Source organism: Cebus imitator, unplaced genomic scaffold, assembly GCF_001604975.1.
Source record: "Cebus imitator isolate Cc_AM_T3 unplaced genomic scaffold, Cebus_imitator-1.0 Scaffold434, whole genome shotgun sequence".
Taxonomy (NCBI): Eukaryota; Metazoa; Chordata; class Mammalia; order Primates; family Cebidae; genus Cebus; species Cebus imitator.
The window spans coordinates 268610-284064 of NW_016107749.1; the positions used below are offsets into that span (position 1 = coordinate 268610).

At 42.6% G+C, this 15455-nt stretch overlaps 1 protein-coding gene and 1 long non-coding RNA gene across 7 annotated transcripts in view; one reads left to right on the forward strand and one right to left on the reverse strand.

The window, feature by feature from the left end:
- Nucleotides 1-15455, forward strand: part of CCDC60 (coiled-coil domain containing 60) — a 212709-nt gene that overhangs the window by 171305 nt on the left and 25949 nt on the right. For all 6 annotated transcript variants that reach the window (XM_017510202.2, XM_017510204.2, XM_017510205.2 and 3 more), the window contains one exon: nucleotides 3532-3766. In XM_017510202.2, the coding sequence (XP_017365691.1) occupies nucleotides 3532-3766 (235 nt within the window). The remainder of the gene's footprint in view (nucleotides 1-3531; nucleotides 3767-15455) is intronic.
- Nucleotides 1-15455, reverse strand: part of LOC119468452 — a 219333-nt gene that overhangs the window by 120589 nt on the left and 83289 nt on the right. The window lies entirely within an intron of this gene.

Below are 15455 nucleotides of genomic sequence, written 5' to 3' on the forward strand. Positions count from 1 at the left end.
AAAAAAAAAAAAAAAGAATCTCTGTGCAGCTTTAGCTCATTTCGCCTTGGGAGAATGAGAGCCCCGAGCTTATTATTTCTAAGAGAAACCAAAAACTTACATATTTATATAAAGGCCTCCCAATTTGTAAAATTCTGGGTAGCTAAACATGTCTCCCCATGGGCCACCAGTCTGCAACTCCTACTTCATAGAAATGTAAGGAACCTTTCAGCAAATTCTTTTCCTCCATTGCCAAAAATCAATCCCTACTGTGATGGAACATAGCAACTGGTTAACACTACTGCTGAGTGAAATATAAAAAATAGAGAAGAAGCATTTAGGGATTTAAGTCAATTCAGAGAGTTTCGGTTCAATAAAAGGCAAGCAAGTGCCTGTCACATCTTCCCCTACATTTTATTTTTTCTGCCACTTTCAATTAATCACAAGTGTCAGCCCTTCACTTTGGATTTCCTAGCTAGGATGGTTAATTAAATTTTAATTAATGGCAACTTTGGGAGCATAAGATGAAATCCTAGCTCAAGGAAGATACACGTAGAAGCCTGGATATGGAAGGCTCTTGTGAGATCACCCCAGGTTATTCTCTTTGTCTTATAAATGAGGAAACTTATAAATGAGGGGGGGCAGACTGACTTACTCAGGGACCCCTGAGGTCCCTTGGCTCTGACTCCAGTGCTCACTGCAAGATTCCAGGCTGCCCCATGCCACAATCTGTCCAGGCTTCAAAAATTACATTGATCTTACCAGGCACGGTGGCTCACACCTATAATCCCAGCAGTTTGGGAGACCAAGGTGGGCAGACTGCTAGAGCTGAGGAGTTCAAGACCAGCCTGGGCAACATGGTGAAACCCCATCTCTACCAAAAATCCAAAAAAAAAAAAATTAGCCGGGTGTGGTGGTGGGTGTCTGTAATCCCAACTACTTGGGAGGCTGAGGCAGGAGAATCGCTTGAACCTGGGAAGCAGAGGTTGCAGTGAGCCAGTATCATGCCACTGTACTCCAGCCTGGGTGACAGAGTGAGACCCTGTCTCAAAAATAAAAATAAAATAAATTACATTGATCTGAAGAGTCTGGTTCTAGAGTCAGGAATTCATATTGTTCTAGATCAAATGGAAAGAGGCACCTTCTACGTGTTTCATCCCTGAGCTCTGACATCATCTCTCCCCACAGTGACAGAGTAGAGGGGCCTTCTGTCAGTCTGGCAAGCTCTTGTCCTGTAGCATCAGGACAATGGGAGCATTGTACCAAGCTCCTAATTTATCAAAGGACAGGACAAGCCTGCTTTGGGCACTTGGCTTTTCTTGATCAGTCATTTTGTAACTTGCATGGCCTCTGGAAGATCTGGTTAAATCCAATTCTCCAGTCTATCATATTCTAGAGCATTCTGTCATTTGTATAGAATTTCACTGAAGATTTGAGAATGATGAGGCAGGCACAGGGAGAGATCACACCTTTTTGGGGTTGTGTTTTTTTGGTTGGTTTTTGGTGTTTTTGTTTTGTTTTGTTTTCTGGAGAGATGGAGTCTTGCTCTGTTGCCTAGGCTGGAGTGCAATGGCACGATCTCGGCTCACTGCAACCTCCTCCTCCTGGGTTCAAACAATTCTCCTACCTCAGCCTCCTGAGTATCTGGGGCTACATGCACCCACCACCATGCCCACCTAATTTCTTTTGTATTTTAGTAGAGATGGGGTTTCACCGTGTTGCCCAGGAGAACTCCTGAGCTCAGGCAATCTGCACACCTCAGCCTCCCAAAATGCTAGGATTACAGGCGTGAGCCACCACATCCAGCTGAGGTCACATCTTAAGGCCCACACCTCTCCCTTCTCTTCCCCAACCTTCTCCTTCCCCTGTGCAACCAAGAAATCCTCCTCTCTTCTAGTACAAGAAGGTTCCACCCATAATCGGGGCCTTACAAGGTAGCCATTCAAAATATTGCTTCTGATCACATACAGTGGACTCCCTGAAATGAATTCTGCTGAATACAATTCTCTCCACCTTGTACAATGCATATTAAATCTTGGTGTGGTCTTTAGTGCTGTCTCTTCTCCCTGTCTCCTTTCCTAGGGTATCAAATGCTATGAGTTTCATCTAAAGAAGACACCAGTCTACCCATCAAGAGCTTCCAGTGTAAATGTGCTCAAATAAAATTAGTACTATTAAGTGAATATAAACTATAGCCCACTCTGTGTTGAGCTCTTTCTCTAGAGAAGCTGAGGGCCCATTTCCCCCTGTGTAAACCTGGCATTTTAAATATCATAAGGAATCATTAGCATGAGATGAAGGACATTTTCAATGCCACTGAAAAAAAAAACCTTTTGAAGTATTTTGAAGCCAAGCATAGTAATGAGCTTTGGCATTAACCTGATTTGGGTCTGGATTCTGGTTCTGCTATTTTCTTGCTGTGACCTTGAGGAGGTTAGAAAGGCTCCATGAAATTTGGATCATGAGTTACATGAAGATATAACTCCAAACAGTGTATTCTGAAGTGACACCAATCTTGCAGGAAGGTACACACACATACGCACACACATAGTATGTGTGTGTTCTCTCTTACTCTTTTCCTTCCAAAAACCCACAGGACTTTCCCTATGTACCTCTCAATCCCTTCCAGACTTCTCATCCAATTCTCCTAGTCCACATAATCATGGCTCCTCCCCCAAGAATGCCACTGCGCCAGACATATCTGCTTCCTCCCATTTCACTTCCTAAATGTCAGGCCTAGAATTTTCCCTATCCTGTGTTCTTTAGAAAACCTTCATAATTACAAATGATTATTTGAGGCCCAGGTGTCAATTGGGGGACTGGGAAGTTTATATATGCAACTTGGAGCCAAAACCAAGATATGGCTAAAAATTAGACCAATCCTCATACAAAGGTTGAAAATCAGCTCCAATAGTTATTACGAAAGAAAAGTGCTGGAAACTATCATTCTCAGCAAACTGACACAAGAAGAGAAAACCAAATACCACATGTTCTCACTCATAAGTGGGTGTTGAACAATGAGAACACATGAACACAGGAAGGGGAACATCACACACTGGGGCCTGTTGAGGGGGAAGGAAGGGGCTAGGGGAGGGATAGCAGGTGATGGGATGATGGATGCAGCAAACCACCATGGCACATGTATACCTATGTAACAAACCTGCACGTTCTGCACATGTACCCCAGAACTTAAAATATAATTTAAAAAAACACGTGTTCTGGGCCTTGACAATATCATGGAAAACACGTTTGGCTTCCTATGGTGATTTCTTGGGCAACTATGCACTCATTCAATAGAATACACTCTGTCACATTTGCTTCAAATAATACACATTTTTCAATTATCTCGATTTGTGACAAAAGGTCACTCCAGATCCAGAATATGTCTCATGGTGTTTGGAAAGAGCCAGAAGGAATTCACAGTTAGACCCAGGCTTTGCTTTTGTCTGCTGTCCCTTCCTACCTCCCTTCTTCCCTCCTTTTCTTTCTGTCTTTCTTCCATCTTCCCCGCCCCCCCCTTCCTCAAACCTCTCTTTCTTCTCTTTCCTTTAGACCAAAAAATTCAAAACTCCTGCGATGCGGGTCGCCAGCCGAAAACCAAGCCGGCGAAGCTCCACGCTCAGTCTGAGTCGGACCAGTGGGGGGTCCTCTCCCCAGAGCAGCATGGTCTCTGTGAACCCTGGCTCAGATGAGCCCCCGAGTGTGAACAACCAGGTGACCAGCAGCAAGGACATTGAGGACAATGAGTCATCTTCAACCAAGCCAGATGAAGAAGCTCTGCATATAAGTAAGTCCTACCTGAGATCTGACTCATCCACCCTGACCCTTTGCCTTTAAGCCAGACATCAAGAAACCCTCCTGCATCAAGTTCACCACCACTCATTTAAAAGTGGCACAGGATCCCCCATCCTTGTTCAATTTCCTTGGACCTCTTTGTTTTTCCCAGTGGAGATCAGAAATACACTCTATAATTTGCATTGCCCTGAGCCATTTCTCCTAGGGAGACAGCCTGTGGTCACCAACTGCCCTTTTATAATTTTAAAAATATTTTTATTTAGGCCAGGCATGGTGGCTCATGTCTATAATCCCAGCACTTTGGGAGGCTGAGGCAGGCAGATCTTTGAGGTCAGGAGTTTGAGACCAGCCTGGCCAACACAGTGAAACCCTGTCTCTACTGAAAATACAAAAATTAGCTGCATGTGGTGGCACATGCCTGTAATCCCAGCTACTTGGGAGGCTGAGGCAGGAGAATCTCTTGAACTTGGCAAGTGAAGTTTGCAGTGAGCTGAGATCGTGCCACTGCACTCCAGCCGGGGCCACAGAGAGAGACTCGAAAAATATATTTTTTTTATTTAGCTCAATTTATACTGAACATTATCAATTCAATGTGTAACCAATGTAAAAACTATTAATGAGATATTTTATATCCTCTTTTACACTAAGTCTTTGAAATTTGGTGTCTTACTTTGTTAAACATTTACATACCATAAAATTTGCTTATTTTAAATGTGCAATTCAGTGATTTTTAGTAAACTTAGTTATGTAACCATCACCACAATCCAATTTCAGAACATTTCCATCCACTCAAAAGAAAGCCTTGTGACCTTCTTACCCAGAACCCACAGGCAACCACAAACCTGCTTTCTGTCTCTGCTGATTTGTCTTTTCTGAGCATTTTATAAATGGAAGTTGTATCACTCTGTGATCTTCACTCTGAGAAAGCCTTTTCAGCGGCTCAAAATTTGAGGGAAACAAGTCCTTTAGAAAAAAATCCACTTAGCCAGGCATGGTGGCTTACGTCTATAATCCCAGAACTTTGGGAGGTGGAGGTGGGCAGATCACTTGAGCTCAGGAGTATGAGATCAGCTTGGGTAACAGGGTGAAACCCCATCTCTCCAAAAAACAAAACAAAAAAAAATTTTTTTAACCCTAAAAATTAGCCAGGCATGAAGGCATGTGCCTGTGGTTCCAGCTACTCAGGAAACTGAGGTGGGAGGATCACTTGAGCCTAGGAGGTAGAGGCTGCCATGAGCTGTGATTTGCTACTTTACTCTAGCCTGGGCAACAGTACAAGACCTTGTCTCAAAAAGAGAAAAGAAGAGAAGAAGAGAAGGGAGAGGGAAGGGAGGGGAGGGAGAAGAAGGGGGGGGGAGAAAAAGAAGGAAAATTCACTGAAATCTAATAGCCTTCAAAAATTCAAACACACACATATACACAATTTTGCACAATATTTTGGGTGGAGTGCTGTGGACCTCAACTAGATAGAATCATGACTGGATTCCATAAGTCATATAAAAAATTCATTTTCAGAACTTTCTGGCTTGAGCTTGTATAGTAAAAGGAGATAGAAAAAGCAAGAGAAGGATCCAGAAGAATTCATACAGAAAAATGGAGAAGGTAGAAAGAAGAGAGATTAAGACAAGGAACGGCCCACCACAACATTCTTGACTCCAATGCATGGGACATCTTTCTTCTCTCTCCTCATCTGCGGTGTCCCCTCAGTGGTGTCCAGCTGAACCTCCCTGTTTGGCCAGTGTTCTCTCTCACACTGTGTGGAATGCCTGGGCAGCCAAGGCTGAGCTGAGTGACAAGGATTGGGTGTAGCATAGATTCAAGGAGGCGAAAAAGGAAGTCAAGGCAGACCAAGAATCTGTGTGAGGCCCTGATGGTCAAAGATGGAAGTAAGCAGAAGTACAAAAGTTAATTAAACTCCAGAGCTTCCATACAGCAAAATAAACAATCATTAGAGTAAACCGGCAACCAAATGAATGGGAAAAAATTTTTGCAATCCACCCATCTGGCAAAGGGCTATTATCCAGAATCTACAAACAGCTAAAACAGATTTACAAGAAAAAAAACAAACAACCCCATCCAAAAGTGGGAGAAGGATATGAACAGACACTTTTCAAAAGAAGACATATGTGAGGCCAACAAACATATGAAAAAATGTTCATCATCACTGATTATTAGAGAAATGCAAATCAAAACCACATTGAGATACCACCTCACCCCAGTTAGAATGGTGATCATTTAAAAATCTGGAGACAACAGATGCTGGAGAGGATGTGGAGAAATAGGAACACTTTTACACTGTTGGTGGGAGTGTAAGCTAGTTCAATCATTGTAAAAGAGAGTGTGGCGCTTTCTCAAGGATCTAGAAATAGAAATTCCATTTGACCCAGCAATCCCATTACTGGGTATATACCCAAAGGATTATAAATCATTCTATTATAAAGACACATGTACATATATGTTCATAGCAGCACTGTTTACAATAGCAAAGACCTGGAACCAACCCAAATGCCCATCGACAATAGACTGGACAAGGAAAATGTGGCACATATACACCATGGAATACTATGAGCCATAAAAAACGGTGAGTTCGTGTCCTTTGTAGGGACATGGATGAATCTGGAAGCCATCATTCTCAGCAAACTGACACAAGAACAGAAAATCAAACACCACATGTTCTCACTTACAGGTGGGTGTTGAACAATGAGAACTCATGGACACAGGGAAGGGAGCAACACGCACTGGGGTGTGATGGGTGGTCAGGGTTCAAAATAATGACTGCCAGTGAGAAAAGTCCCCAACACCCCTGCTTGTTGACAGGGGACTGGGAAAGTGTCGAAGACCCAAAAGGCTATTTTCTGAACAGAGGAAGTATTGTCTGAGATGGGAAGAAACTAAGATAGTCCATCAACAGTTAAGTGATACTTATAGATTTCTTTCTTTTTTTAAATTTTTTAGAGACAGGGCCTCACTCTGCTGCCCAGGCTGGAATGCAGTGGCATGATCATGGCTCACTGCAGCCTCAAACTCCTGGGCTCAAACAACTTTCCCAACTCAGCTTCCTGGCTACTTATGGATTTCTTGAATCTTCTTTCATTTAACACATACTTACTGAGCACCAACTGTGTGCCCAAAACAGTTATTTGAGTACCTGCCCTTCCCAAGCTTACATTTTAGAAGAGACAAATGATAAATAAATCCATAGGCTGGGTGCAGTGTCTCATGCCTGTAATTCCAATAGCTGGGGAGGCCAAGGCACGAGGATGGCTTGAGGCCAGGAATTTGAGACCAGCCTGGGCAACATAGTGAGACCCCATCTCTACAAAAAATTTTCTAAAAATTAGCCATTGATGGTGGCACATGCCTGTAGTCCTAGCTACTTGGGAGGATGAAATGGGAGGATCACTTGAGTCCAGGATTTCAAGATTGCAGCCAACTATGATTGTGCCACTGCACTCCAGCCTGGGCAACAGAGTAACACCTTGCCTCTAAAAATAAACAAAATAAAAAAGAAAGTTGTAACTAGCAAGGCAATTGCATATAAAACGTGCTCAGAAGAGAATAAAACAGGATGCTGGGATAGAGAGACTGTGGGTGGGCATGGAGCTAAATTAGCAAGGGCGATCAAGGAAAGCCTCTCTCAGGTCTGATGTTTGAACTGACACCTGAAGACCTCAAGCTGGGGAGGGAGGCAGAGGCCAGAGCATGCAGGACCTTTGCAGAGCAAGTAAGACTTCAGGGTTACTCCAGGTGCAAGAGGAAGTATCTGGAAAGTTTTCAGTACAGGAGGGACTAGACATGGTTTGCTTTTCCAAGGTGTCTGTGTGGTTATTAATGTTATATCCATGTCTTCTTTTTTTTTCAACTCTAAAAGCCTTGCTCTTAAATAAGAAGAGGAGAGAGAGAGCCCAGCTTCAAGGTCCCACCTCAGCCCCAGAGCTTGCACATGGTTCTCCCAGGGGCAAGCAGAACACTGGCACTGGCAGCAGAAGGGAGTAGCAGAGGAAGGAGATTTTGCAATGACGGGAGGGGTAAATGGAGCATCTCTCCAGGCACCTGCAACACCATAGGCCTTTGCCCAGTGACCACCTTCCCCTCACATCCAACCACTTGCCTGCTCCAATCAGTGCTGTCTCCTAAAACTCCTTCAAACTCTACCTTCTTCATACCTATTGCTTTTGTCTTAGTTTAAAGATAGAGAACTGGAGGCACATAAGGAGATCCTGACACTTATGTTTTGTTTAGCACACACACACAAAAACTATGTTTTTTAAAAAGTAGCAGTGACTTTTTAAGATTAAGATATTTTGAGGGAGGCCAAGGTGGGTGGATCACCTGAGGTCAGGAGTTCAAGACCAGCCTGACCAACATGGAGAAACCCTGTCTCTACTAAAAATACAAAATCAGCCGGGCATTGTGGTGCATGCCTGTAATCCCAGCTACTAGGGAGGATGAGGCAGGAGGCAGAGGTTGCAGTGAGCCGAGATCATGCCATTGCACTCCAGCCTGGGTAATAAGACTGAAACTCTGCCTAAAAAAAAAAAAGAGATCAAGATACTTTACCTAAAACTTCTGACTTTTTACAAACAAATCACTCTTAGCCAGTTATGGTGGCTCACAGCTGTAATCCTAGCACTTTGAGAGGCCAAGGCGATCACTTGAGGCCAAGAGTTTGAGACTAGCCTGGCCAACATAGCCAGACCCCACCTCTACAAATAAAATAAATCACTCTTTTTGGCAACAGTGGGCCTGCAATCCTGAACAATAGCAATCAACTGGAGCTTGGCCCCTTTAGGTGGGGTTTGCATTCTCCAGTTTTCCACAGTCTTCATCACTCCCTATTGCCCCACTCATTGGTCCAGTTGCCTGAGTGTGTGGCCATTATTATCACATTTGCCCCATTGTTTTCTTTAGAATGATGATGATGATGATGATAAAACTATAACCAACACTTAAAAGTATTTCAGGGGCCAGATGCCTGTAATCTCACCACTTTGGGAGGCCGAGGCAGGTGGATAACCTGAGGTTGGGAGTTTGAAACCAGCCTGACCAACATGGAGAAACCCTGTCTCTACTAAAAATACAAAATTAGCCAGGCGTGGTGGCACGTGCCTGTAATCCCAGCTACTAGAGAGGCTGAGGCAGGAGAATCACTTGAATCTGGGAGGCAGAGGTTGTGGTGAGCCAAGATCACACCATTGCACTCCAGCCTGGGCAACAAGAGTGAAACTTGGTCTCAAAAAAAAGAAAAGTATTTTTGTATCAGCAATGTTATATGTACATTAATTCATTTAATCTTCACAAGAACTTCTTCATGCATATTCTGCTGAAGAGAACATTGGATCACAGAGAGGTTATTTGTCCCAAGTCACACAGCTAGTAAATGATAAAGGCAGAACTGAACCCAGGCAATCTGGCCTTCAAATCAAGATTGATTGCTCTGCTTTACCCAAGTATTCAGGAAAAAATAAAAGATGGACCAAGAGAACAATTTGGTTTTTTTTTTTTTACATCAACCTATGTCGCTCATTTTTGGTACCTGGCCCCTGAAGGCCACCTGGGTTTGAGACCTCTGGTCTAGAGTCTCTTCACTTCTCACCTAAACAATATCAACAGCCTCCTAACTAGTCTCCCGGCTTCTTGTTCTGCCTTTACTCACTTACTTTTCTGCATGTTGAGTCAGAAGGGACTTTCTAAATTAAAAATATGATATAGTTATCTCTAGTTCAACATCTTTCAATGACTCTATGTTTTCTCTACTACATTGCCTCTGATCTTGTCCCAGGCTGCCCAGGTCAACTCTTGCTAGCTCACACCTTAAGTGGGGTACACCAACCTCATCAAAACACTTTCTTCTTTTTAAACAATGCATATTCTTGTATGACTTTCTCTACTTGAAATGCCTGTTCATCCTTGACCCTTCGGTCTGGTGGACTCCTGCTCAACCTTCAAGACCCAGCTCAAATGTTCCCTCCTCTGTGAAACCTTCTCTGACTCACCCAGGTTTCCTCTACTCTTGCCTATTAGTAGTTAGTATTTGCTTTTATGGAATTATTAACTTTAACTTAAAATGCCTCTCACTGTATCCAGTAGGAACTTCTTGTGGCTGAGTACAGAGACCTAAAAAACAGTGGCTTGAAAAAAGATAAAAGTTTATTTTTTGTACAGATTAAAGATCAGTCCAGGGCTGGTAAGGTGGCTTCAATCGATCGTCAGGGGTCCTACTCCTTCTCTTTCTTGTGTGCCATCCTTAACATCACCTCACAATCCACCATGGCTGCCAGAACTCCAGCCATCACACCCACATTCTAGGTTGTAAGAAAAAGGAAGTAAGCAAAGTACAAAAGTGCCCATTCCCAGCTGCGGTTAAGCAATCCTCTCAGGAGCTCCCTACTACACTTCTACTAAAATCTCATTGCCAAGAACTTAGTCACAGGGTCATGCCCAGCTACAAAGGATGTTGAAAAAATGAGCTAGCAAATGCTTCCCCTTATATGCATAGAAAGTATCATAGTTCAATTACTAAGAAAGAAGGCGAAAAGGAATGTGAGCTCCCTGCAGGTGTGCAACAGTAACATCTCATTTACCTTCTCTCTAGCACACAGTAGGGACACAAAAATGGCTGAAAAAAATGAATTATCCGCTGGGAGGGAAAGTTTGCTACTTTAGCCTCCCAAATCTTTTCCTCCATTTATACCTTAACCTCCATCCCATTTGTCACAGCATTGACAAAAGTGGATTAATTCCCAGCCTCTCTTGCCTTCTAAAACCTCCTCAAATTGATTCTGAATTCTTGAGTCCTATTTTGAAAGACACACTATTTGACCAAGGTCTAATTTCCAAGGCTTCTGCATAATGAAGTCTTTGTAGATGCAAATCACTGGAGACAGCAGGTTGTGGCCTCTCCATGGAATGATTCCCTCCCCAAATCAATGGCAGAGAGATTCCCAAGAAACAAAAGCCCAGGCTGTTCCTCCTGCCAGTCTTGAAACTCTGAGCTTGGAACTATTAGAGGAGAAACTCACTTAAATAGCATCTCAAAATATGGGTCCTATACCATCTCATGTTTCCCTTCAAACCAGCCCCATACAACAAAAAGACCTCCTCTATCCCCTCTCCCCCAAAAGAAAAAATGGATTTAGGCATTCAAGGATGAGATTCTTAGATAGGCTGGGCATGGAAGATGGAGAAAAGAAGTCAGGATTTTTTCTTTGGGGATATAATTTGTCATTTGGTGCCTTAGAATGTGCCAGGTCACTGTGATCATTTGTTGATATCCATATCCACCACCCATGGGCTGGTTTGCTTATGAGTTGGGGGCAGGAGTGGTGGAGCAGTCAGATGTTGCTGTTGGTTCCAAAGAGAAGAGAAGAAACTAGGAGAACCAATCACAGCTCCCTTGCTAATAGGCTTCTGGACACACTCCAAGGATTCTGGGATGTGTGACTCTAGGGAAGGTGGGCATGACAAGATGAAAATAAAGGTCAAGTTCAAGTTAAAGGGAATCATGCCCACAAATGAAGAGCTGGAGTAGAAAATGGCTTAATGCTGACATTTATCACAGCCTGGATGGCTCCAAAGTCACTAAGGAAAGGCATTCTTTCCCTAGCATCCAGTGATTGCATTAATATACAAAGCTGGACACAAATGGTCTTGGGAAGCACTGGGCTTCAGGCCTCCCTTCCAGTATGGCTTTTGAGACCCGAGCTTGAGCCAGCTGCAGGTACGCGCTATGGAATGTCTGCACTGGCATTGTCATCATTCATTGCTATCCAAATCTAACTCAGAGTCCCAAATCCTTCCCTCTATTTTCTCCCTAGTTGTTCACTTATTCATTCTGCAACTGTTGATCGAGACCCCATGTGCTAAGCATGCTGCCAGGTGCTATCAATAAAAAGACAAATAAAATGTGGCCCCTGACATCAAGGAACTCACAGACTAGAGGAAAGACCTGCAAGCGAACAGGCAATGACCATCACATGAAATCAATGCTATGATGGGGGTTGGAAGGACAATTTGCTGCAGGAGTCCACAGGTGGGCACCCTACCAGGTGCACTGGACAGAGATGGGAAGAGAGCATTCTTCCAGAATCCCAGAGGAGGGAGGAAAATGTGATAGATCTATCAAAAGTGCATGAAACCAACATCAGCCACTCTACTTTCTGTTCTGAGACAGTGCATATTTCCCATAAAGATAGAAAATAAAAATCAAAAATTATTTTTACCTGGTGGAGACAGCCATCTAGCATATTTGTTCATTGTGAGATGCAATCCAGTTGCACCACTAAGAATACGTGTTTAAGGTTCTCTCTTCGGTTGCTCAAGTTCCAGTAGTTGGCTATCGAAGTTTTCTTCTTAGTTCCTGGAATTTAAAAGCCATCTCAAAAGTCTCCTCTCTTTTATTTCTTGATATATCTCTGATCTCCAATGGCTCTCTATCTGTGTATTTCCTCCTCTTCTCACTCCAAGTGCCTTCTTCTCTCTTCTTGTTCATAAATCTGGGGAGAAATTCTGGAGTATTCACAGTCACCAAGAGACAACCTCACACTGATATTTCAGCACCGTGGACAGCTACAAACATTCTGGAAAAAGCAGTCCCAAAGCTCATGGTTTTGTATCAAAGCGGATTCCATGCTAGGGAGTGGAAAGAATCAAGATATCCAGGGATTTGCAAATATGTATCCACATAAGACAGAACCATTCAATTCCACTCTCCTTTTCTTGAGGACAGTAAGTTATTCCATTTCTATTTCATTTCCCAACTTTTTGGAGTGTCAGTATGTTCATTTCCTATAGCCGCTGTAAAATTTCTGACAGAAACTTATTGTCTCACAGTTCTGGATACTAAACATCCAAAATCAACGTGTCCATAGGTCCATGCATCTTCTGAAATCCACAGGAGAGAATTCTTCCTTGACTTTTCTTATGGGTGCTGCCAATCCTTGGCATTCCTTGGTTTATAAATGCATCACTTGAATCTATAGCCCCTGACATCACATCTTTTCCTGTGTGTCACTCTCTCCTACTTATAAGGACACTAGTCATTGGATAGAGGGTTCATCCTGCCCCAGTGTGGCCTTACCTTTACATAACTACAATCACCTGTCACATAACAATGTTTCGGTCAACAATGGACCACATATAAGACAGTGGTCCCATAAGATTAGACTGAAGCTGAAAAATTCCTATTGCCTAATATATCTTAGCCATCATGATATCATAGCACACTATGTTACTCACAGGTCTGTGATGATGCTGGTGTCAATAAACCTACTACATTTTATACTGCATATAAAAGTATAACACAATTATGTACAGTACATAGTACTGTACTTGATGATGATAAAATGACTATGTTACTGGTTTACATATGTACTACACTTTATTTTCTATGGTGATTTTAGAGTGTATTCCTTCTACTTACGAAAAGAAAGTGAATTGTAAAACAGCCCTGGTAGGTCCTTCAGGAGATATTCCAGAAGAAGGCATTGCTGGGAGATGATAGTTCCATGTGTGTTACTGCGTTTGAAGACCTTCAGGGGGACAAGATATGCAGATGAAAGACTGTGATATTGATCATCCTGACCCTGTGTTGGCCTAGGCTAATGTGTGTGTTTGTGGCTTCGTTTTTTTGTATTTTGTTTTTTGTTTTGAGACAGTTTCATTCTTGTTGCCCAAGTTGGAGTGCAGTGGCGCAATCTCAGCTCACTGCAACCTCCACCTCCCAGGTTCAGGTAATTCTCCTGCCTCAGCCTCCTCCCAAGTAGCTGGGATTACAGGCACCTGCCACCATGCCTGGCTGATTTTTTTTTTTTTAGTAGAGACAGGGTTTCAACATGTTGGCCGGGCTGATCTCAAACTCCTGACCTCAGATGATCCACCTGCCTTGGCCTCTGAAAGTGCTGGGATTACAGGCATGAACCACCATACCTGGCCTTAGTTTTTAACAAAAATAATTTAAAAGCAAAAAATTTTTAAAAATAGAAAAAAGCTTACAGAATAAGGATATTAAAAAAGAAAACTTTTTTACAGATATAGAATGTGTTGTGTTTTATGCTGTTATTACAAAAGACCCAAGAAGCTTAAAAAGTGTAAAGCTTAAAAGTAAAAAAGTTACAGTAAGTTAAGTTTAATGCATTATTGAAGAAAGAAAAATATTTTTAGTAAGTTTAGTGTAGCCTAAGCGTACGTGTTTATAAAGTCCACAGTAATGTCCTAGGCCTTCGTATTGACTGACCACTCCACTCACTGACACCTAGAACAATTTTCAGTCCTGGAAATTCCATTTATGATAAGTACCCTATATAGGTGTATTTTTTTTAATCTCTTATACTATATTTTGGCTGTACCTTTTCTATGTTATGCCTAGATACACAAATACTTAACATTGTTTTATAATTGCCTACAGTATTCAGTATAGTAACATGCTGTACAGGTTTGTGACCTGAGAGCAATAAGCTGTATATACCACATAACCCACGTGTAGAGTAAGCTATGCCACCTAGGTTTATGTGAGTGCACTCTATGATGTTTGCACAATGACAAAATCACCTAATGATGCATTTCTCAAGATGTGTCTCCATTGTTAAATGACACAACTATCATTAAGTCTGCAGTGATCTTATTTCCAAATAATGTCATCGACTGAGGTCCTGGGTTATGAGAACCTCAGTATATCTTGGCAAAGAGGGTCACACAGTTCAACCCATAACAGTTGAATATGAAGAAATATTTCTATACTATACAAAATCAACAATATTCTTTTTTCTGAGACAGGGTCTCACTCTATTGTCTAGGTTGGAGTGCAGTGGTGTGATGTTGACTCACTGCAGCCTTGACTTCCCAGGCTGAGGTGATTCTCCCACCTCACCCTCTTGAGTAGCTGGGAATACAGGTGCACCCAACCATACCCAGCTAATTTTTTTATATTTTTTGTTTTAGTAGAGATGGTGGTTTCTCCATGTTGCCCAGGCTGGCCTCAAACTCCTGAGCTCAAGAAATCCTCCCACCTCAACCTCCCAAAGTGCTGAGATTATAGGTGTGAGCCACTGCCCCCGGCCAAAATCAATATTAGGTATGAAAACAAAAGTTAGGTCAGGGAAGGAGGAGTGGTGGGAGCTGTGGGGAGCTGGAGAGCACATGCCTATCTAAAGGCACACCTAGCACGCAGAAGGAATGGGGGCAGTGTAGTCCCATCTCAGGCTCCTTTCTAGGGAAGCTGGAGGTCTGGATTTTCATGTAAAATCTTCCAGTTTAAAAAGGTTGACATCTGCATGGAATCAAATAAAACACAGTTGTGAGCTGAATTCAGCCTGTGGATTGCTGATTTAAAAATTCATGCCAACGGAGATCAGAGAGGGTTTCCTGAGTAAGACAGTTTCCTCTCAGCTTTGGAAACAGTTCTCCCTGGCTGCAGTAGAGTTTAAGGTGGGGAAGGGAAGGGAGATGAAACCAGGGATAAAAAGAGCAGATGGATCCTGGCAGGCCTTACAGGCCACATTGAAGGAATTTATTTATTTTTTATTGTATTATTATTATTATTATTTTCTTATTTAGAGTCTCACTGTATCACCCAGAATGTAGTGGCACGATCTTGGCTTACTGCAACCTCCGCCTCTCAGATTCAAGTGATTTTCGGGCCTCAGCATTCCAAGAAGCTGGAATTACAGGCACCCACCACCATG